This window comes from Leptodactylus fuscus, chromosome 5 (genome assembly GCF_031893055.1).
Source record: "Leptodactylus fuscus isolate aLepFus1 chromosome 5, aLepFus1.hap2, whole genome shotgun sequence".
NCBI lineage: Eukaryota > Metazoa > Chordata > Amphibia > Anura > Leptodactylidae > Leptodactylus > Leptodactylus fuscus.
In genome coordinates this window covers 4,982,319-5,004,928 of record NC_134269.1, presented here as the reverse complement: position 1 = coordinate 5,004,928, position 22,610 = coordinate 4,982,319, and the positions used below count along the sequence as shown (strand labels likewise).

The following is a 22,610-nucleotide window of genomic DNA, read 5'->3' as shown; positions in this document are numbered from 1 at the left end:
AAACAAATAACTATGCACAGTCATAATTTCTCACCCGAGGCAAGGGGTACAATGTGGTTTGTGGCAAGACCGCCATCATGTAGACACCAAGGATGACACCTCATCCCCTTTGGGTAATGAGTTCAGTGTCTGGACCTTCTCAACAGCACAATGTTTCAACTGGAAACGTGCATCTTTGCCCTGTGCACGTGAGCAATTTATTGGGGTGACTGTAGCATGATTGATGTCAAACTGTTCTTGGTTCCCTGACTCTTGCGCAAAGATGGTTGTAAAACATGCATTATGACATCCGTGCCTTTTGATGCTATGTGCTTTCTTTGTTTGATATAGAGAGTTTTGTGCAGTGTAGTATACCAAACCGAAAAGATAGTCATGGTGTCTGACCTGAAACCCCTACACAAAGACACTTTACTTCTTAGTATTGACCCGTACATTAGTTGGACTGTCTACAATTCATTCAATATCTTCTAATTAACTATATATTTAAGCATATATACAGAACTCATCATCAGGTTGGTCTTCATACATCACCCGCAATGTATCCCACAGTGATATCTTCTTCAATGGCTCCTATTTACTTCTATGAGAGTAGCAGTGCCATGTCCAGCTGTTACTGAGACTCCCAGCCAATTGGAAAGGACTTAGAGATGTGTATGACTGAGATGGCAGACAAGTAGATGGCAGTATGAGGGCAGAATCAGATTATAAAGACTTTATTGCAGTCTGTAACCATGAGAGACACATGGTTCTGCATAGGAGCTGTATACATGAGATGTTACAATTACTTAGGACATATAAATGACAGCATGAGGTCCACCTCATTTCTGATTATGATCTCTGGTGGATGAAGATCTTCTGGTAATCGGTGGCAAGTCGTCATTTGCCAGGTATCTAGTATGGTCACTGGCAGCTCGGAGAACATAGCTCTCATGACTATGTCCAACTGATAGGACAACCAGTCACTGCCAAAGGGGAATTTATATCCAGTGTTGGCCGATTTGATGAGAATCTTTGTATCGGGGCTGCGTTCCATGAGTTGAATTACAGCCTCCCGGATGTGCCGCAGGCGGTGCACATAAAATGCTATAGGGTAGGTCAGAAAGTGGCTCCAGCAAGTCAAGACGACGACCATCCCTTGACGAGCTCCCAGTCTATCCACCTCTGTAGCAATGTAGTGCAGCTCTTTAACTGCGATGCGTCCCATACGGAGCGGCTTCTGATGTGCTCTCCACTCTACTACGTAATTATGATCCGGGTCCGTCGCTAACAGCGGACCTGTCTGGTGAAATACGTGAAGGTTGATTTGCCTCAAAGCTGTTTGAAAAAAAAGAAAGAAAATAAATAATAATTATAATATATATTATTAGAGATGAGCGAGTAGTATTCGATTGAGTAGGTATTCAATAGAATACTACGGTATTCGAAATACTCGTACTCGATCGAACACTACTAGCTGTTCGAAGTTAGGATTCGATGCAGAACCAGCGTTGATTGGCAGAATGCTATACATTGCCAATCAACGCTGGTTCTTCTCTTACCTTTAGAAGTCTTCTCCCTGTGCAGCGTTCCCGCGTCCTCTTCCGGCTCTGAATTCACTCTGCTTAGGCATTAGGCCTGGGCAGAGCCCACTGCGCATGCCCGCGCATGCGCAGTCGCCTGTGCCTAGGCCTGATGCCTAGCAGTGTGAATTCAAGGCCAGAAGAGGACGTGGGGACGCTGCGCAGGGAAAAGAATCCAGCCAGACCCTCACTCATGGACTTGGTAAGTAGAATTTGATTGAATGTTGCCTACCCCTGAAACGAGCATTTCCCCCCATAGACTATAATGGGGTTTGAAACCCGTTCGAACAGTCGAACAGTGTGCGGCTGTTCGAATCGGATTTCGAACCTCGAACAATTTAGTGTTCGCTCATCTCTAATACTTACCCGTGCACGATGGGCGGTCGTGCACTGTCCGACGTCATCTGCTGTCACGCCTTCCTCTTCTTTCCTCTTCCAGCAACGCCCTCCTGTCCTGGCTCTTCCCTGCCTTGATCTTCTGTTCTTCTGGCGGGTTTGGTTCAAATCCCGTGTGTGCGCTGCACTGCGCATGCTCCAGGGCCATTTTTGTAGTAGTTCTAAGTTCCCCTTAGAACTACACGAGCGTACTGCACATGCGCAGTACACTCGCAAACCTCTTCATTCCAGAAGAACAGAAGATCAAGGCTTGGAAGAGCCAAGACAGGAGGGCGTTGCTGGAAGAGGAAAGAAGAGGAAGGCGTGACAGCAAGATGACGTCGAACAGTGCAAGACCGTCCACCGTGCATGGGTAAGTACATTTGCATATTCATTTTTACAGTTATTTAGACGTATGTGGGGCTCATACAGCATAATTTTGCCGATAGAGCCCCTTTAATATTTTTTTTCTATATATTTTTTTTTATGTCAACTTATTTAGTATATTTAAAATTTTTAATATTTTCCAGACAAAAATCTTGTGAATATTTTGATGTGATTTTCCATTATTTTGTGAATTATGTGGAATCCGACTTAATAAAAAAAAAAAAAAAAAAACAATTGTGTAACACAATGGCCAAACAGTGGCTGCTTCATTCCTGCTCAATGGAATTGTACTCAAAAATTTTCAATTTTTTTCAGAAATGTGTGCTATAGTACTGTACGGCCACTTGTATATTTCATGTCTTTTTTCACTGGGGGAGGATACAATACAACTTCTTCTTCCATCATGCTAGACATCACTCTAGTATATATAATATAAAACCTTAGCGAGCACACATTTAGCTTTTGTTCTGTTCCAGAATTTTTAAAAAAACAAAAAACAAAAACAGCAACAGTCCATCTCAGAAGCCAAGGGTTATGTAGGTCACTTACTTGGAACAAACTTGACCAGATATTCCCACCACTGGCGCAGTGTGGAGTCTCCGAACATGTAGAGCATTTTTCCAGAGAGACATTCTGTTACATCAGTGACATTTTTGAATTCTCGGTTGGAGCAGACGTGGGAAGTCCAAGTGTCCTGGTAATAAAATCCTGAGGGATTTGGATTTTTCAGCCCCATTACACAAAGTTTTTTAGCTAAAAAAATAAAAAGTTTTGTTGCTTGGATGGTAGAAGTTATGTAAATGACGCAACATTATTTGATTTGACCATTAATATTTTGCAAAGTTTTATTTTAACCCTGCTGTTCTGTTCGGGTCAATATGACCCGAAATGATTTTTGAGACCCTGCAGATTTTTTTTAATGAGGATTTGAAACTAGTGGTTCTTTGACTTTTCCTCATTTGTGGAGCTCTACATTTTTTTTTTTTTTTTTTTGTTTATCTTTTTTGTTTACTTTTTGCTACACGCTGATTGTTACACTTGTACTGTTCGGGTCAATATGACCCGATAGCATTTTATACTCTTTTTTTGTCTATTCATCGGCCTTTTTTCTTTTTGTGTTTGTTTTCTGTCTATGTCAATTATACTACACTGGTGTTTGAGTTTATCCCGCTGCACGTCATGTGATGTTCCATGTGATCCGGTATCGCGAGACTGTTTCGCTAGACGTGCGGCGGGCCTTGGGCGATATACGCCGACTTGGATAGACTTTCACAACTTGAGACAGGTCTTGGTGAGTTTATATTATGTTTCCTCAATATTTGTATTATACAAATGTGACAATTGCATCTCTTATGCTCCTTGATCATTGTTCCTTGTATTGTGTGAACTTTACATGTCCTTATATGTATAGCATGTCTAGGGTTAAATTGAAATCAAATGTGGGAGGATCTAACTAGCTATATAATGTGGGTTCAGTTGGTAACTAGTAAGTTATGAGTAAGGGGCATACTATGAAGCCCCGAAACGCGTAAGCTACTATCTTTGTATTACTCAGTGGATCCATTTTTGCAATCATTTTATTTTTTATGAAGTAAAAGTGAAGTTTTAATTTTTAAAAAATCTTTCTGGCGCTGGATATCTTATTTTCTTCGGTTCCATCATCGTGCATTTGCATCCTCTCCAGTCGGGGATTTATCCGCAGCAGCCTTCAATCAAGTATGTTTCCATTCCTTTCTATTTAAAGGGGTTTGAGCGGTTCTTTTGTTATATTAGCATTTTATACTGTTCTACGGGTCTCTGATTATTTCTGACTGCAAAAGTTATGTTTTTTTATGTGTACTTCGTCTCCAAACTGGTGGTGGTTTCACTGTTCTTATCAATAAGCAAGTAATTACTAGTCTGTTTGTGAGAGAGGAGACTGGTTGTCTATCATTCAAAGGGTAAAAGATTGTGGAATTGCGAAACCGGTCGCCACATATTTAGAGCTACAATGTGTCTTGAAAGGTTTCATGACATTTCGAGAGTACTGCGGTTTGATTCTAAAACAGATAGAATGGAAAGAAGAGCTAAAGATAAACTAGCCCCTATTAGAAATGTTTGGAATCAATGGGTAGAGATTCTACCAAAACTGTATAATAGTGGTGAAAATGTAACTGTTGATGAGCAACTGGTGGCATTCCGAGGTAGGTGCCCATTCAGACAATATAGACCAAGTAAGCCAGCAAAATATGGCATCAAGATCTGGACACTTTATGACAGGAAAAGTTCATATGCTCTAAATGTTCAAGTGTATACAGGAAAAGCCCCTGATGAAAGACCTGAAAAAAATCAGGGTATGCGTGTTGTTCTAGATTTGACTCATGGACTAAAAGGACAAAATGTCACATGTGACAACTTTTTTACATCCTATCAACTAGGCCAGATGTTGAAGAAAAAACAACTTACCATGCTGGGTACTCTGAGAAAAAACAAACCTGAACTACCGCAAGGTATCCTTAGCAAGAGAGAGGTGTACAGTTCAACTTTTTATTTTTCTGGAAATACAACTGTTGTTTCTTATGTTCCGAAAAAAACCAAACAGGTAATTCTCATGAGCACAATGCACTATGACAATGCCGTAAGTGATAGAGAAGACAGAAAGCCTGACATTATTCTGGATTATAATGCCACAAAGGGAGCAGTTGATACTTTAGACCAAGTAATATCAACATATACATGCAAACGCAAAACCAATCGGTGGCCAATGATTTTATTTTATAACATACTGGACGTTTCTGCATACAATGCATTTGTCTTATGGAGAGAAATCGACCCCGATTGGAACCGGAATAAGCTGCATAAAAGAAGATTATTTCTTGAGGAATTGGGAAAATCCCTGGTGAGGCCATATATTGAGAGCAGAAAAGTGACCCCCAGAAGTGAGGGAGCAGCAGCCATTGTAAAAAGTGTCCAGCATGCTCAAGAAAGAGACTCCACATCCACGGCCTCCACCAGCACAGCGACCAGCAAAAAAAGGAAGAGATGGAGCTTCTGTCCATCTTCCTGTGACAATAAGACTAATCTGACATGTGCTGGATGTGCAAAATATCTGTAAAGGACATGTGTCTTATTATTGTACTCAACGTAAAAACACATGAACATGTTCAGTTTTTTCCTTTTTCTTTCTAAAATGGTTGAAATTTTTATGATTTTTCATTTGTTGATTTATAAAATTTGTTTTCAAAAAGTTAAATTTCATGTTTTAGTAATAGTAATGTAAAGCTTCTTTATTATTTGTGTGCAGAATGTCAACAATCAAAGATAATTGCAAAAAGCCTGTGTAACCTTTTTATGAAAAAAAATAAAAAAAATAAAGTTTGAATTTAAATTTTTCTTTTGTTTATGATCAAACATGTTCACATACAGTATTTCAATGAATGGCAATAATTACAATAGTCCTAAATGTCAGCAGAGAAATCATAGAAGTCATGCTGATGTGCAGGGGTGTATGGAGGGGGACCCAGATGGAGAAGGGGTTCTGGGGTTGGGGATGTACTACATAGGAGGGGGGTCATAATAGATAGATAGATAGATAGATAGATAGATAGATAGATAGATAGATAGATAGATAGATAGGAGATAGATAGATAGATAGATAGGAGATAGATAGATAGATAGATAGATAGATAGATAGATAGATAGATAGATAGGAGATAGATAGATAGATAGATAGATAGATAGATAGATAGGAGATAGATAGATAGATAGATAGATAGATAGATAGATAAATAGATAGGAGATAGATGGATGGATAGATAGATAGATAGATAGATAGATAGGAGATAGATAGATAGATAGATAGATAGATAGATAGATAGATAGGAGATAGACCGTTAGATAGATAGATAGATAGATAGATAGATAGATAGGAGATAGATAGATAGATAGATAGATAGATAGATAGATAGATAGGAGATAGATGGATGGATAGATAGATAGATAGATAGATAGATAGATAGATAGGAGATAGATAGATAGATAGATAGATAGATAGATAGGAGATGGATGGATAGATAGATAGATAGATAGATAGATAGATAGATAGGAGATAGATAGATAGATAGATAGATAGATAGGAAATAGATAGATAGATAGAAGATAGATAGATAGATAGATAGATAGATAGATAGATAGATGATAGATAGATAGATAGATAGATAGATAGATAGATAGATAGGAGATAGATAGATAGATAGATAGATAGATAGATAGATAGATAGATAGAACATACCTTTGAAATCTTCTTTTTGAGGAAGAACATTAAAAGACTTGACTTCTGAAGAAATTTCTTGTTCAATCAATGAACTTGTAAAGAAAGGAAAAAAAAATTACTTGAGTTTTGCAATTGGTTTTGGCTTCTGGTTTCATCTAAACTCTTCACGTCCTCGTCGGGTTATGTACCATGTATATAAATAGAATATAGACTAACATATCTTAGACTGACTTGACTCAACCAGGAGACTGAAATGACAACTAGGAGACAACAAGGCCATGTTGGTAGAAGAGTCTAAGCAAAAAATTAGTACCCATATAACATAGCGGAGAGTTGGCCACCCATGCATTCACCAAGGTGCTTTCCATTGTAGTCAAAGAGAGTTATGAAGAAAGTCAATGACTTTATATTGGTATCAAAAAAACATGGGTAGCCATACGTGGCTACAATGACTATCAGTGAAGGTATGTATTAGACTATTAGACACCTCCTAGGTCCTGTTGTCTCCATTGTTTAACCACATGAGGACCGCCGTACGTAAATTTACGGCCTCATGTGCTGGTACCTAAAGACCGGACTATTGCCGAAATACGTCCGGCCTTTAGGTACCTTTCTGGCGGGGGGAGGGGTGTGGGGGGGACAGGGGTTAGGTGTTACTAACACCTAACCCCTTCCTCCATAACGTCCAGTCGGAACTGAGTCCGACTGGACGTGTTAACCCTTTCGATCGCGCCGTCAAACATCACGGCGCGATCGAAAGGGATCCGCCGACAAGTTAACCCGATCGGCACCCCCCGCGGCGAGATCGGGGGGTGCCGATGTCAGTAGAAGGTAGTCTGGGGTCTGGCCAGTGACCCCAGACTACCGGAGCCCCCACATACCTGGTGATCCTGCCGACCGATGGAGGAAGTGAGCGATGTGTCTCACTTCCTCTGCAGCTTGCAGGACACGAGCAGGCTCATGTCCTGCTCGTGTCCTGTCTGCTACTGTGTAGAATCAGCTGATGCTTTCATCAAAGCATCAACTGATTCAAGTGTCCTAAAGGGACACATGAAAAAGTAAAAAAAAAGTTAAAAAAAAAAAAAAAAAGTGTATGAAAAAAGTAATAAAGTTCTAAAGTCCAAAAATCCCTTTTTTCTATACAAAATGAATTATATAAAAAAAAGCACTAAAAATTAAAAAAAGCAATGCATATTTGGTATTGCCGCGTCCGTAACAACCTGTACAATAAAACTGAAATAATATTTAATGTACACGGTGAACGTCGGAAAAAAAAAACGGAAAAAACTCGCCGGAAATAATGATTTTTTGCCATCTCATCCTACAAAATATGCTATAAAAAGTGATCAAAAAGTCATATTCACACCACAACAGTGCCAAAAAATAGCGCACATTTTCCCGCAAAAAATAAGCCCTCAACCAACACTGTCAACCGAAAAATAAAAATGTTATGTCTCTCAGAAGATGGCGATGCAAAAATCACTGATTTATGTCCCCAAATGTGTTTTTGTTCTGCAGACTTAGTATCGCATAAAAAAATAACATAAATGAGGTATCGCCGTAACCGTACCGACCCGCAGAATAAAGGACACATGTTACTTATACTGTACGCTGCATGGCGCAAAATTTAAAATGTAAAACTCAATGCAGGATTGATTTTTTTTTTTTTTTTTAATCCAGCAAGAAAGAGTTAATAAAATGTATTCTATAAGTTGTAGGCACCCAAAGATGGTGCCATTACAAAATGCATCTCATCCCGCAAACAACAAGCCCTTATATGGCCATGTCACCAGAAAAATAAAGAAAATATAGCATCTAGCAATGTCAAGGCAAAACCCCCCAAAAATCGCCAAATTATTAGAACACAACTGGCTGCGGCAGGTAGGGAATATATAAGCTGTGCGAGCGAATATCAGGGGACACCCCAGATTTACAGCTTATGAGCGAAAAAACACCAGAAGTGACCCCCAAAGTGACCCCCAGAGTGACTCCCCCAATCATAGGAGCTACTGGGACATAGTAGGGAATTTGGTGTCTGCAATGTTCTCCGCACCGCTTATACATTCCCTCTTCGCCATCCGCTGTGCAGTCACGTCTGGGATACTAATACTCACTACACCCCCTGATAAATTCTTTGAGGGGTGCAGTTTTCAAAATGGGGTCACTCCTTTGGGGAATCCACTTTTCTGGTACCTTACAGGCTCTACAAACATGACATGGCGTCCAGATACCAAACATCAAAATCTGTACTCCAAAAGCCGCATCGCGCTCCATCGCTTCTGCGCCCTGCTGTGCGCCCAAACTGCAATTTATGACACATGTATGACACATGTATGACACTGGTGTACCCGGGATAACGGACGTAATGTCATATGTGGGTATAAACTGATATTAGGGCACAGCTGGACGCAAAAGGGAAGAAGGGTTATTGGGTTTTTGGAGCACAGACGGTTTGGTTTTTGGATGCCATGACACTTTTGTAGATCTGAAATGCCAGTAAAGTGGAATCCCCTGATATGTGACCTTATTTTGGAAACTACACCCCTGAAGGATTTCTCCAGGGGTACAGAGAGCATTTTTAACCCCCAAGTGTTGCTATAACTTATTATCCATAAATGAATACGAAGCTGATTGTGAGAAGTGAAAATGCCAATTTTTCCAGGAATACGTCATTTCTGTGCGTAACATGTTGTGCCCGCCTTGTATCAGAGATGAACGCTCTAAAAGCTGTTGTGCCCGGGATACCCGCTTACCAGTTTTTGGAGTGTCTCTGCTGACATAAGTTGGGCACAACATATCGGGCACTAAAATGGCGAATCTCTGGAAATTTTTCATTTTTAACTTCTCATTATCAGCTGTGATTTCATTTCTGGAAACTAAATAAATGCAACACTCAAGGGTGAAAAATGCTCGCTACACCGCTTGATAAATCCCATGAGTGGGCTAGTGTCCAAAATGGGGTGACATGTCTGCGGATTCCACTTTATTGGCAATTCAGGGGCTTTGCAAAAGTGGCATGGTGTCCTAAAACCAAACTGTGCTCCAAAAACCAAAATAGCGCTCCTTCCCTTCTGTGCCCGGCTGTGCCCAAACAGCCATTTATACCCACATATGGCATTAAGTACATTATCCGGGGTACACCAGTGTCATACATGTGGGCATACACCGCTATTTGGGTACCCAGCAGGGCGCAGATGTGAAGGAGCGATATATGCTTTTGGAGTGCAGATTTATATTCTTTGTTTTTGGACACCACATCACATTTGCAGAGGCCCTAAAATTGTCCCTACAAAATGGGGTCACTTTTTGGTAAATTCCAGTTTACTGTCACCTGTGTAGTTTCTAAAATGGGGTCACAATGGGGGGTTTCCATTGTATTGATACTTTAGGGGCTCAGCTAATGCGACATGACACCTGAGAACTATTCCAGCCACATCTGCTTTCTAAAAGCCAAATAGCGCTCTTTCCATTCTGAGCCCCACCGTATACCCATACAGCAGATTATGGCCACATATGGGGTATTGCCGTGTTAAGAAGAAATTGTGTAACAAACTCTGGGGGGCTTTTAATTCTTCAGCTACTTGCAAAATTAAAAAAATTAAAAATATGGAGCTAAATGGACGATTAATTGGAAAAAAAAAAGTAATTTTTCATTTTTACGTCCCATTGTTAATAAAATCTGTGAATCAGCTGTGAGGCCAAAATGCTCACCAAACCCCTAGATAAATTCTATGAGGGGTGTAGTTTCCAAAATGGGGTCACTTAAAGGGGGTTTCCACTTTATTGGTACACTAGGGGCTCTGCAAATGCGACATGGCACCTGAAAAATATTCCAGCAAAATCTGCCCTTCAAAAGCCAAATAGCGCTCTTTCCATTCTGAGCCCCGCCATGTTCCCATACAGCAGATTATGACCACATATGGGGCATTTCTGTGTTCAGGAGAATTTGTGTAACGAACTTTAGGGAGCTTTTTTTCCTTTATCCTCTTGTGAAAATGAAAAATTTGGGGCTAAATTGACAGTTTGTTGGAAAAAAAGTAAATTTTCATTTTCATGTCCCAATGTTAATAAAATCTGTGAAACAGCTGTAGGGTCAAAATGCTCACTCTACCCTTTGATATATTTTGTGGGGGGTGTAGTTTCCAAAATGGGGTCACTTTTAGGGGGTTTCCACTGTATTGGTTCTCTAGGGGCTCTGCAAATGCGACATGGCACCTAAAATTATTCCAGCAAAATCTGCCATCCAAAAGCCAAATAGCGCTCCTTCCATTCTGAGCCCCGCCATGTTCCCATACAGCAGAATATGGCCACATATGGGGTATTGCCGTGTTCAGGATAAATTGTTTAACAAACTTTGGGGGGCTTTTACTCCTTTAACCCCTTGTGAAAATGAAAACTTTGGGGATAAAGTGACATTTTAGTAATTTTTCTTTTACACATTCCAATGTTAGTAAAATCTGTGGAACAACTGTAGGGTCAAAATGCTGACTATACCCCTTGATGAATTCTGTGAGGGGTGTAGATTCTAAAATGGGGTCACTTTTGGGGGGTTTCCATTGTTTTGGTACGCTAAGGGCTCTGCAAATGTGACATGGTGCCTGAAAATTATTCCAGCAAAATATGCTGTTCAAACACCCAGTGTCACTCCTTCCCTTTCGTGCACTGCCGTGTGCCCAAAAATCAGTTTACACCCACATGTGGGGTATTTTTGTGCACGGGAGAAATTGCATAACAAAATGTGAGATGCATTTTCTCCTTTAACCCTTTGTGAATGTGTTAATTTTAGGTCTAAATGAATGTATTAGTGAAAAAAAATGAAATGTCTAAATTTGACCTCCATATTATTTTTATTCTTATGAAATGCTTAAAGGGTTAACAAACATCCCAAATGCTGTTTTGAATAATTTGAGGGGTGTAGTTTTGAAAATGGGGTGATTTATGGGGGTTTCTATTATATAGGCCTTTATAATTCCTTTCAGAACTGAAGTGTTCCCTAAAAAATTAGTTTGAGGAATTTTCTTGTAAATCTGGAAAATCGCTGTTACACTTGTAAGCCTTGTAACGTCCAAAATGAATTAAAAGACGATCAAAAGATGATGCCGATATAAAGCAGAGATATGGGAGATAATATTTATTCATGTATTTGGATGGTATGACTATCTGCCTGAAAAGCAGAGAATTTCACATTTTGAAAATTGCAATTTTTTCCAAATTTCCATCAAATTTGCTAGTTTTTTTATAAATAAATACAAAAATATTGATTAGTGTTTACCACTAACATGAAGTATAATGTGTTACGAGAAAACAATTTCAAAATCACTTGTGTAAGTTAAAGCGTCTCAAAGTTATTGCCATTTAAAGTGACACATGTCAGTTTTGAAAAAAGAGGCCCGGTCCTTAATGTACTTCTGGGCCTGGTCCTTAACCGGTTAAATAAGGGAAAGGACTGACAAATGAATTTCCAACAAAATTGTTCCGATAGTGGCCATCACATGTGGACAGGGATTTAGCCATGAGGGGCAGCGACTATTTCTCTTCTAAACCTTAAGGCCACAATTCTGTGAGACATCTGTCACATTTGTTGGTCAACAATCGGTCCATTCCTGTTGCTGTACTGAGAGTAAGACCACAGCTAGGGTTGAGACAATCTTGAGATTTCAGGATTGATTTTAAAATCTGATTTCCGATCATTTTCCAGCTGATCCTGATCGCAAAATTTGCTCAATCGCCGATCGGGATCCAATCTTTCACGATCCTGATCGCTCAACCCCATTAATGATATATAAATGAATAGGGTTGGGTTGGTCTTGAAATAACCTCTGACCTTGATCCCACCAGAAAAGATCGGGATCGGAATTCCGATCGCGATCGTAAAATTTGCTCGATCGCTGATCAGAATCTTTTCCAATCCCGATCGCTCAACCCTAACCACAGCGTAACATACAAAGTCAAGAATCGGTCCACCCGGTCAGGCTGCCATTGGCCATTGTGGTGGGGCGTACGTGTTGTTTGGCAGTCTGACCTTAATTTTCTATGGATTAATCTAAATTTTTGTCAAAAGGAATGCCATTCTTGGGTGACGTGATATACACAACAGAGCTGAACGTGTCCTGTAACTGTAAGCAGAATGATCTAGATGGGAATAAAACAATTGATTACTTTGAGAAAAACGTTTTCTCTATTTTACTTAGGACATCTCGGCGGCCTCCAGATGCGTGGTCCCGATAGGCGTCACACGGTAGAGTTTTTGGCCTCTGACACACCCACTTTTCTTCATTCTGTATATCGTAATATTCACAAACGTCCGGCCCGGGAAGGTTGAAATTGCATTCCACCACTTCTTCACTCCCGTTTTTCACAAAATAGCCTTTAAAGAAAAACTGAACAAGACATAATGGGATTAAATTCTACTTTCTACAGCAAGGGGGCACAACCTGCTGCCTAGTGGCCAAAAATGCCCTTCTGTCCATCCTCCGACCATTGTGATCACACATTGTGAAATGCTCAGCGGTTTCCATGACTTGCTTATGGGTTCATTCACTTTGTGTCTGTGCCATGAGTTTTACAAATTTGTATGGAAAAAAAAAACAGGGGAAGATTTATCAGTCTCTCTAGTCCAGTTGGTATTGCGGTGGCTTAGATTTCTATTCTTCTATTAGCCTTTATCACAAGGTGATGCAATATTAAACCCACTTTTCCCTCCAGGGTAAGGGACCTTAACCCTAAATTACCAATGTTAACCTTTCTGCTGCCTGTGACCCCCAGGGATGATATCTTTAAGGCTAAGGACCCTCACCATTCAGAATACTAGTATTCCAGGCGCACATTCAAGGCAGCAATCCCGACTCCTACCACCACCAAGCCTGGCTAAACCACAGAACTCGGAAAAAAAACCTGGCACCAAACAACAGCCAACCGCCAAACCAGAACCACCAACAGACAATGACCAAGGTCCAAATAAAGGTGACCATAAATGAAAACAAAGAGCGGTACATTGAAGAATGGAGAAACAAAATAAATAACTTCAAGAAACTCAATGTATACCAGTCACTGCAGAACTACACCATGGCCACATACCTGGAAAAAATACCCCACCCCAAACATAGACAAGCCCTGAGCTGGTAAAGATTGAGCGCCCACAGTCTGGAGATAGAAACGTGGCAGCACAGGCAGTCGTACAAGCCACGGAAGAACATACTGTGCCAACAATGTGACCAAGGGGTCCTAGAAGACGAGACCCACCTCCTGCTACACTGCACCAAATACTCAGCAATGAGGGCCATCTACTTTTTGAGACTCTCTGCCCACATTCCAGACTTCAAATCTGCAGATGAGAAGAGGAAACTCTACATCCTACTGGGAGAAGAGGCCACTGTGGAGATCGCTGCCCAATATGTGTCCAGTTGTCACCAAATGAGGGGAACATGAGACCCCAAAGACTATTAACCCCTTCCCGACATGTGCCGTAATAGTACGGCGCATGTCGGATCTGTAACTATGGCGACCGCCCGGGAGCCGGGCGGCTGTCATAGCCGCCGGGTGTCTACTGCTTTAAGCAGTAGACAACCGGCTCTAATGCCTCCGATCGGTCCCCGGACCGATCGAAGGCATTAACCCCTCCGGCGCCGCGGCTCCGGCGCCATTTTGCCCGGGATCGCCGGCTCCTGGAGCATGCTCCAGGGCCGACGTCATGTTGCCATGACAGCCGGGAGCCTGTACAAGGCTCCCAGGCTTGTCTGCAAATTCTCTCTTTTGCAGGCTGGTCTATGCAGCCTGCAAAAGAGAGGATGATTTTTTGCAATGCATTGCAATGCATTAGCATTGTAATGCATTGCATTAGTGATCAGACCCCCTGGGATTCAACACCCCTAGGGGGTCTAATAAATGCAAAAATAAAAAATAAAAAAAAAGTTAAAAAAATATAAAAAAATATAAAAAGTATTAAAAGTTCAAATCACCCCCCTTTCCCTAGAACACATATAAAAGTAGTTAAAAACTGTGAAACACATACATGTTAGGTATCCCCGCGTCCGAAATCGCCCGCTCTACAAATCTATAAAATATTTTTCCTGTTCGGTAAACGCCGTAGTGGGAACAGTAGTCAAAAGTGCCAAACCGCCGTTTTTTTCACAGTTTTGATTCTGATAAAAATTTGAATAAAAAGTGATCAAAGCAATAACATTTCCCGAAAATGGTAGAACTAAAAAGTACACCCGGCCCCGCAAAAAAAGACGCCCTATGCATCCCCGTACACCTATGTATACAAAAGTTACGGCCGTCGGAATATGGCGACTTTTAGAAAAAAAATTTTTTAACACAGTTTTGGATTTTTTTAAGGGGTCAAAATTTAAATAAAACCATATAAATTTGGTATCCCTGGAACCGTACCGAAACACAGAATACAGGGGACATGTCATTTTGGCTGCACAGTGAACGGCGTAAAACCAAAGCCCTTAAGAAAGTCGCAGAAATGCATTTTTTCTTCAAATCCACCCCATTCTGATTTTTTTTCCAGCTTCCCAGTACATTATATAGAATAATTAATGGTGGCATCATGAAGAAAAAATTAAGACCTCATATGGCTCTGGGAGTGGAGAAATAAAAAAAGTTATGGGGTTTAGAAGGAGGGGAGTCAAAAACGAAAAACGAAAATCAAAAAATGCCATCGGCGGAAAGGGGTTAAACCCTCTCATCACCCCACTTAATCACCCACCACCCTACACCTGCCCATAACCACATATCCTAAACAAGAACGATGAGACCTCAAAGACTATCATACCCCCAAACCACACACTCCACCCCCCCTGACCCACCCAAAACCATTCTTTGCTTTGGCAATACCAATTGTGTTTTTGATTGGGCCAATAAAGCCCTTTTGTATTTGTATTTGCAACAAAAAATTGCCGCAGAAAAAAAAGCGGTGGGAAAACATTGCCATTTTTTCTGCAGCATTTCTCATTACAGTTTCACAATTTTCTCTGCAGATTTCTGCCCTTATTTCCACAGGTATAATAATTAGCAGGCTGCAATTTTCAAAAACTCAGGCATTTTTGAGAAACAGCTTTTCTGCCGCGTCTTTTTTTTTTTTTCTGCATTGTGTGGATGGGATTAGCCAGAATCTCATTTAGTTTGCAGGTAATGGAAAATGCTGCAGCAAAAACGATGCAATTTTGCAACATCGGGCTTCAGTCTAAGGCCTGCCATGATTTAAAAGCACAGGCTGTCCCCGTGTGCCGCTCATATACAGGTCATACTTCCTTCTAGAAAATAGGACAGGAATAGCACCTATCCTATCTGATGCAACCCAGACTGTCAGCTTGCAAACGGGACCGTGAAAAAAAACTGTCGTGTGTACGGACCTGTGCCCCTGTACCCCTGGTCCCCCAGTTTGCCTGGAAAACCCTTTTAGCCTCCTCCATTAACCTCTGCCTGCCTGTACATGTCTGTACAAACTCTGATTATAACACTAGCGGGGCATAGGTTCCATTGGTTGTCCACATTACTGTACCTTATCTGGTCGTGTGCTTCTTTTCTCTTGCAAAATTGCAATTGCTTCACTGGAGTGCATGAGCTTAATGGCGACCATGGTCTCACCTGGCCACTGGAGGACAAATGTAACTGTATAAGAACCATTGTTGTGGTCTAGCACAGATCCACTCACACCAGCTTTCAGGCTTGGGGAATGAAGCTTTGCATGGAAAAAATCTCCACCATAGCTCTTGGTTCGACCTTTTTGGTCCTTGGCTGTGATGAGAACCTCTAACTTTTCTCCTACAACATAGGTAGATCGAGGATGGATTAAGGAAAAAACTGAAGTCTTTGGGTGGGTGGAAAACTCCAAAGTTGTATTTCTCCAGTGGCTTGGCCATTCAATCAACTTCAAAAGACTCTGAAGCTCTTTGTCCTGGTGGGTGGTGCTTGACCATGTTGTTGTCCCAGTTGTTGAATGATTGTACTCCTTTATGGAACGTTCTTTCCAGTTTAGTCTGTAATAGAACTGAAGATCACTATTATTCAGACAGTAAGCACAGGGCATGAAGGTTATAGGAAGGTCTCGTACATTGTAGAGTCCAGTATGGAACCATATAGCTCCAACAAAACCTATACAGAGGGCGTGAGGGTTATAGGAAGGTCTCGTACATTGTAGAGTCCAGTATGGAACCATATAGCTCCAACAGAACCTATACAGAGGGCGTGAGGGTTATAAGAAGGTCTCGTACATTGTAGAGTCCAGTATGAAGCCATACAGCTGCAACAGACCCTATATAGAGGGCGTGAGGGTTATGGGAAAGTCTCGTGTACATTGTATAGTCCAGTATTGCACATATAGCTCAAACAGACCCTATATAGAGGGTGTGAGGGTTATAGGAAGGTCTTGTACATTGTAGAGTCCAGTATGGCACCATATAACTCCAACAGACCCTATATAGAGGGTGTGAGGGTTATAGGAAGGTCTTGTACATTGTAGAGTCCAGTATGGAACCATATAGCTCCAACAAAACCTATACAGAGGATGTGAGGGTTATAGGAAGGTCTCGTACATTGTAGAGTCCAGTATGGAACCATATAGTTCCAACAAAACCTATACAGAGGGCGTGAGGGTTATAGGAAGGTCTCGTACATTGTAGAGTCCAGTATGAAGCCATACAGCTGCAACAGACCTTATATAGAGGGTGTGAGGGTTATGGGAAAGTCTTGTGTACATTGTGGAGTCCAGTATGGCACCATATAGCTCCAACAGACCCTATATAGAGGGCGTGAGGGTTATAGGAAGGTCTCGTACATTGTAGAGTCCAGTATGGCACCATATAGCTCCAACAGACCCTATATAGAGGGCGTGAGGGTTATGGGAAAGTCTTGTGTACATTGTAGAGTCTAGTATGGCACCATATAGCTCCAACAGACCCTATATAGAGGGTGTGAGGGTTATAGGAAGATCTCATACATTGTAGAGTCCAGTATGGCACATTATAGCTACAACAGACCCTATATAGATGGGATTGTGGCCAATGTCACTGTTTGGTCTAAATGGCACATGACTATAAAGTTGGATCAGTATGCATTTTTCAGACTCTGGCCATAAGCAAGGACATTTATGGTCATGAATATCTACACAAAATGTGTTTGAAGTTTTAATGATACAGTGACCAAGGATTATTTCTACCATAATGGATGAGGTTGAGCTTTTACGAGGTTGTGAATTTTAATCATTTACGTAAAACTTGAAGAGACCTGATCATAAAACTATTCATAGCCATCATAAAATGTAACTGCCCTGCTCCTGTAATCACACAATCTGCTGCACTGACGTATATGCCGCTATAGCTACGGTGTAAGGATCTGAAAGGACGGGAGGGATGGGAGGTGGAACATGATCTCTCCAAGTCAAGCCTGTAGTCTGTATAGTAAAGATATACTATAAATTGTGTAGATGATAATAATAATACATAGTTACATAGTTGATGAGGTTGGATAACGACATTAGTCCATCAAGTCCAACCTATAACCCTACAGTCCCCTACAGTGTTGATCCAGGGGAAGGCAAAAAAATAAATAAATAAATAATAATAATAATAATAATAATTTTGTAGATGTGATCATCCCCTTTGTAAATGTTGTGAAATGATACAAAATAATACAAGTTCATTCATTTCCACATCCAAAGGTGAAACCTATGTAATTCTGAATATTTCATTTATACAATTCAGTGCCAATTAGGGTTGGGCGATCGGGATCGGAAAAGATCGGATCCCGATCGGCGATCAAGTAAATTTCACGATCACGATCGGGTTCCGGTCCCAACTAAAAAGATAGACAAAAGAATTTCGATCCCGATCGCTCAACCCTTATCTGCAACTTAACTTAACTGTAACTTACCTGTACAGAACCGCTGCCGCACCCTGGAGCTCAAGGCCATTGTTCTCTGTCCTCTCCTTTCTCATTCACACGCCAGTAGAGCGCCGTGAGCGCCCCCGCCTACCTAGGCTAGTGTTACTGATGCTGGGAGTAGGCGGGGCTTGTTGTGGCTTAGGAGAGTGTGGGCGGGGAGACATGAGTGATTCACTAGGGAGATGGGGGCGCGTATGGTGCTCTGCCGACGTCTGAATGAGAGAAGAAAGAAACGGACAGAGAACAACGGCCCGAAGCTCCGGGGAGCGGCAAACACACTGGGAGGGGAGGCGGTAGTGGTTCTTTGCAAGTAAACGGACAGCAGGAGGGACTAAGTATCCAGCGTTTTTTTTTATTACTGCACAGCGTGGAGTCCAAAAATTGAATCCTTCAATTTTTGGACTCCACACTGTGTAGTGAATAGGATTGTTTTTAAAATCTGATTTTCAATGATAAAAAAAATCCCATTGACTTGCATTAGGATCGGAAATGGGATCGGGATTGGATGGAAAATGATGGAAATCAGATTTTTAAATCAATCCTGAAATCTCATCCAGTCTGTAAGTCATGTAAAATAGTGGAGTGATACACCCTCTGTGTAATCCAATAGGGTTACGTCTTATCCAGGTAGAGTATAAGTAACAGATTCCTGACCCCGTAGTCTATCACGCCAGGTCATCACAATCCTACAGCAACTGAGAATAACGTAGTTACTTATTATAGATGAAATTCCATCCATTGTACTGTGATCTATTTCTGAGACTTGCTAACTGATAATCTGTTTGGATTTGCATATGACCTTTGATAAAATTGAGAAGGTTTTTTTTTTTCTTTCTCTTTTATTGAAATGTAATATTTTGTATCTAATTCCATTCAATTGGAATGACCGTGATTATTTTTTTGGATATTTTCTTTTGGTTTATTATTTAGACATAATATTCTTCTGCCGTTTTAATGGAACTATCATCTAGGAAAGTGTGAAACGATTAAGTTTCTGGACGCCTCCTTCCTGCTTTACATGTGTTTCCTGTATATACATAGACACAGGAAATAAATGTGCGGTCATGGGTTATATACAGTATAGCCCGTGTATACTATGATTTTCTGGGTTTGAGAAAGACAGTCATTTTTCTGCTGAAACGCGTTGGCCTCGGATCCTTTTTCTATGTATGTATTCAGGCAGTGTTTGTTTGAAGGTCCTTTATTTTTTTTACGTGTCCGGTTAGGGGTGGTCCGGTGACTGTGGGGATAGTCAGTCACAATACAGATACCTGGTGTCTTCTATGCCTTATACTGGAGGAATAGTATACAATGCAGGTAATGGAGTAGTCATTTTACATGCACATATATACCCTGTATATATCCGCATCCTCTCAGACTCTCTCCTACCACTCGCTGATATATCCTCACTCCAGGACACAGATGCCACGGCTGCCTTCTGTAATACCACCATCACCTCAGCCCTTGACTATGTGGCCCCCTTCACAACCACTAGATCCCGACCTATCAATAGGCAACCCTGGCACACTGACCTAACTAAAAAACTGAGACGTGCCACGCGGGTTGCAGTGCACCTCTGGAAGAAAAGCCACTCCCAGACAGACCTCCTCAGTTACAAAGAGGCAGTTCTCAGATTTAAGAATGCACTCACCTCCGCAAAGCAGGTCTACTTCACCACACTCATATCTGCACTCTCTCGCAATTCCAAACAGCTCTTCTCCACCTTCAACTCCCTCCTCCGTCCTCCCGCCCCCCTCCGACATCACTTATCTCAGTTGAAGACTTTGCCTCTTACTTCAAAACTGAAATCGACACCATCAGAGACAGTCTCACCCTACTCCCCCGACAACCCCTCTACCCAACTACTTACTGTTCCTCATCCCTGACTTGTTTCTCCACCATCACTGATGAGAAACTTTCCTCCATAATCTCCAAATCCCACCTCACCTCCTGCACACTTGACCCGATCCAGTCACATCTCATCCCCAAACTCATTGAAGTCATTACTCCGGACCTAACCCATCTCTTCAACCTATCCCTAGCCAATGGATCCTTCCCCTCAGCCTTCAAACACGCCACTGTCACACCTATACTTAAGAAACTGTCCCTCGACTTGTCTTCTCCAGCCAACTATCATCCCATCTCTCTGCTATCAAAGTCAAGGGAACCACACTTACTCCTGTTCCACAGACCCGATGCCTTGGAGTATCACTGGACCCCGACCTATCCTTCAAGTCACACATTCAAACCCTCAACACTTCCTGCCGCCTCCAACTCAAGAACATCCACCAAATCCGCTCCTTTCTCACCCCTGAAACAACTAAGACGCTCGTCCAGGCCCTCATAATCTCCTTAGACTACTGCAACACCCTTCTCCATGGACTCCCAGCTAACACCCTCGCCCCTCTGCAGTCCACCTTAAAGTGTGCCGCTCGCTTAATTCACCTCACCCCCTGATCCTCATCGGCTGTTCCCCTCTGCCAGTCCCTCCACTGGCTACCCATAGCCCAGCGAATTGAATTCATGCTACTAACGCTAACACACAAAGCCATCCACAACCTGTCCCCTCCGTATATCTCTGACCTCATCTCCCGCTACCTGCCCACACGTAACCTCAGATCCTCCAATGACCTCCTACTCTGCTCTCATCCGCTCCTCACACAACCGTCTCCAAGATTTCTCCCGTGCATCCCCCATACTCTGGAACTCCTTACCAAGACACATAAGACTGACCCCCACAATCACAGGCTTCAAGAAGGCCCTGAAGACTCCCCTATTCAGGAAGGCCTACAACCTCCAATAACACTATCACCGCACCGCCATCTGTACAGTCTCCCCCTCTCCTTCTGTCTCTACCCCCTTCCCTCATAGATTGTAAGCCCTCACGGGCAGGACCCTCTACCCCACTGTGCCAGCCGATCACTGTTAGTATTATATCTTCCTGTATATTCTGTGTATTGTATGTAACCCCCAAATGTAAAGCACCATGGGATTAATATAATAATATACAGAGCACCATGGGATTAATATAATAATGTACAGCACCATGGAATTAATATAATAATGTACAGAGCACCATGGGATTAATATAATAATGTACATCACCATGGAATTAATATAATAATGTACAGCACCATGGAATTAATATAATAATGTACAGTACCATGGGATTAATACAATAATGTACAGCACCATGGGATTAATACAATAATGTACAGCACCATGGGATTAATACGATAATGTACAGCACCATGGGATTAATATAATAATGTACAGCACCATGGGATTAATACAATAATGTACAGCACCATGGGATTGATACAATAATGTACAGTACAATGGAATTAATATAATAATGTACAGAGCACCATGGAATTAATATAATAATGTACAGAGCACCATGGGATTAATATAATAATGTACAGCACCATGGGATTAATATAATAATGTACAGAGCACCATGGGAGTAATATAATAATGTACAGAGCACCATGGAATTAATATAATAATGTACAGAGCACCATGGGAGTAATATAATAATGTACAGAGCACCATGGAATTAATATAATAATGTACAGAGCACCATGGAATTAATATAATAATGTACAGAGCACCATGGGATTAATATAATAATGTACAGAGCACCATGGGAGTAATATAATAATGTACAGAGCACCATGGGATTAATATAATATTGTACAGCACCATGGGATTAATATAATAATGTACAGCACCATGGGATTAATGGTGCTATATAAATAATAATAATAATAATAATAATAATAATAATAATAATAATAATAATAATAATACTGGACTTACCCCTGTCAGGAGAGAAAGAGTGCACAGCAGAGCGAGGAAGAAGAGCGACTTCTTCATTGTCCTCCAATGTCTGACACATCCACTATAACCCCCCGCCCTGCGGGCCCCGATCTCTTCTCCATTACCTCTGAGAAAATAACAAGCAACACATTGTAAAGGTGTAAAATGTGTAAGACAAAGTGCAAAGCTCAGTCTGTGAGTTTTTTAAACAATGTGGATCAAGTGAACGTCATGTCTCGCTGGTTAACCCTTACAGGGATTGGCCACCATTATGCTGAAAAAATCCCAGTGACCCAGAGAACTCAGAAAGAGGGTGATGGGACAAA

At 41.3% G+C, this 22,610-nt stretch overlaps 1 protein-coding gene across 1 annotated transcript; it reads right to left on the bottom strand.

Moving 5' to 3' along the window:
* Positions 1 to 781: 781 nt before the first annotated feature.
* Positions 782 to 22,341, bottom strand: LOC142204659 (NXPE family member 3-like). Its single transcript, XM_075275967.1, has 6 exons — positions 22,285 to 22,341; positions 16,082 to 16,570; positions 12,733 to 12,953; positions 6,592 to 6,665; positions 2,871 to 3,074; positions 782 to 1,314 (listed from the first exon to the last, which is right to left on the bottom strand). The coding sequence occupies exons 1-6, from the start codon at positions 22,339 to 22,341 to the stop codon at positions 782 to 784; spliced, it is 1,578 nt and encodes a 525-aa protein (XP_075132068.1).
* Between the last annotated feature and the right edge of the window lie 269 nt (positions 22,342 to 22,610).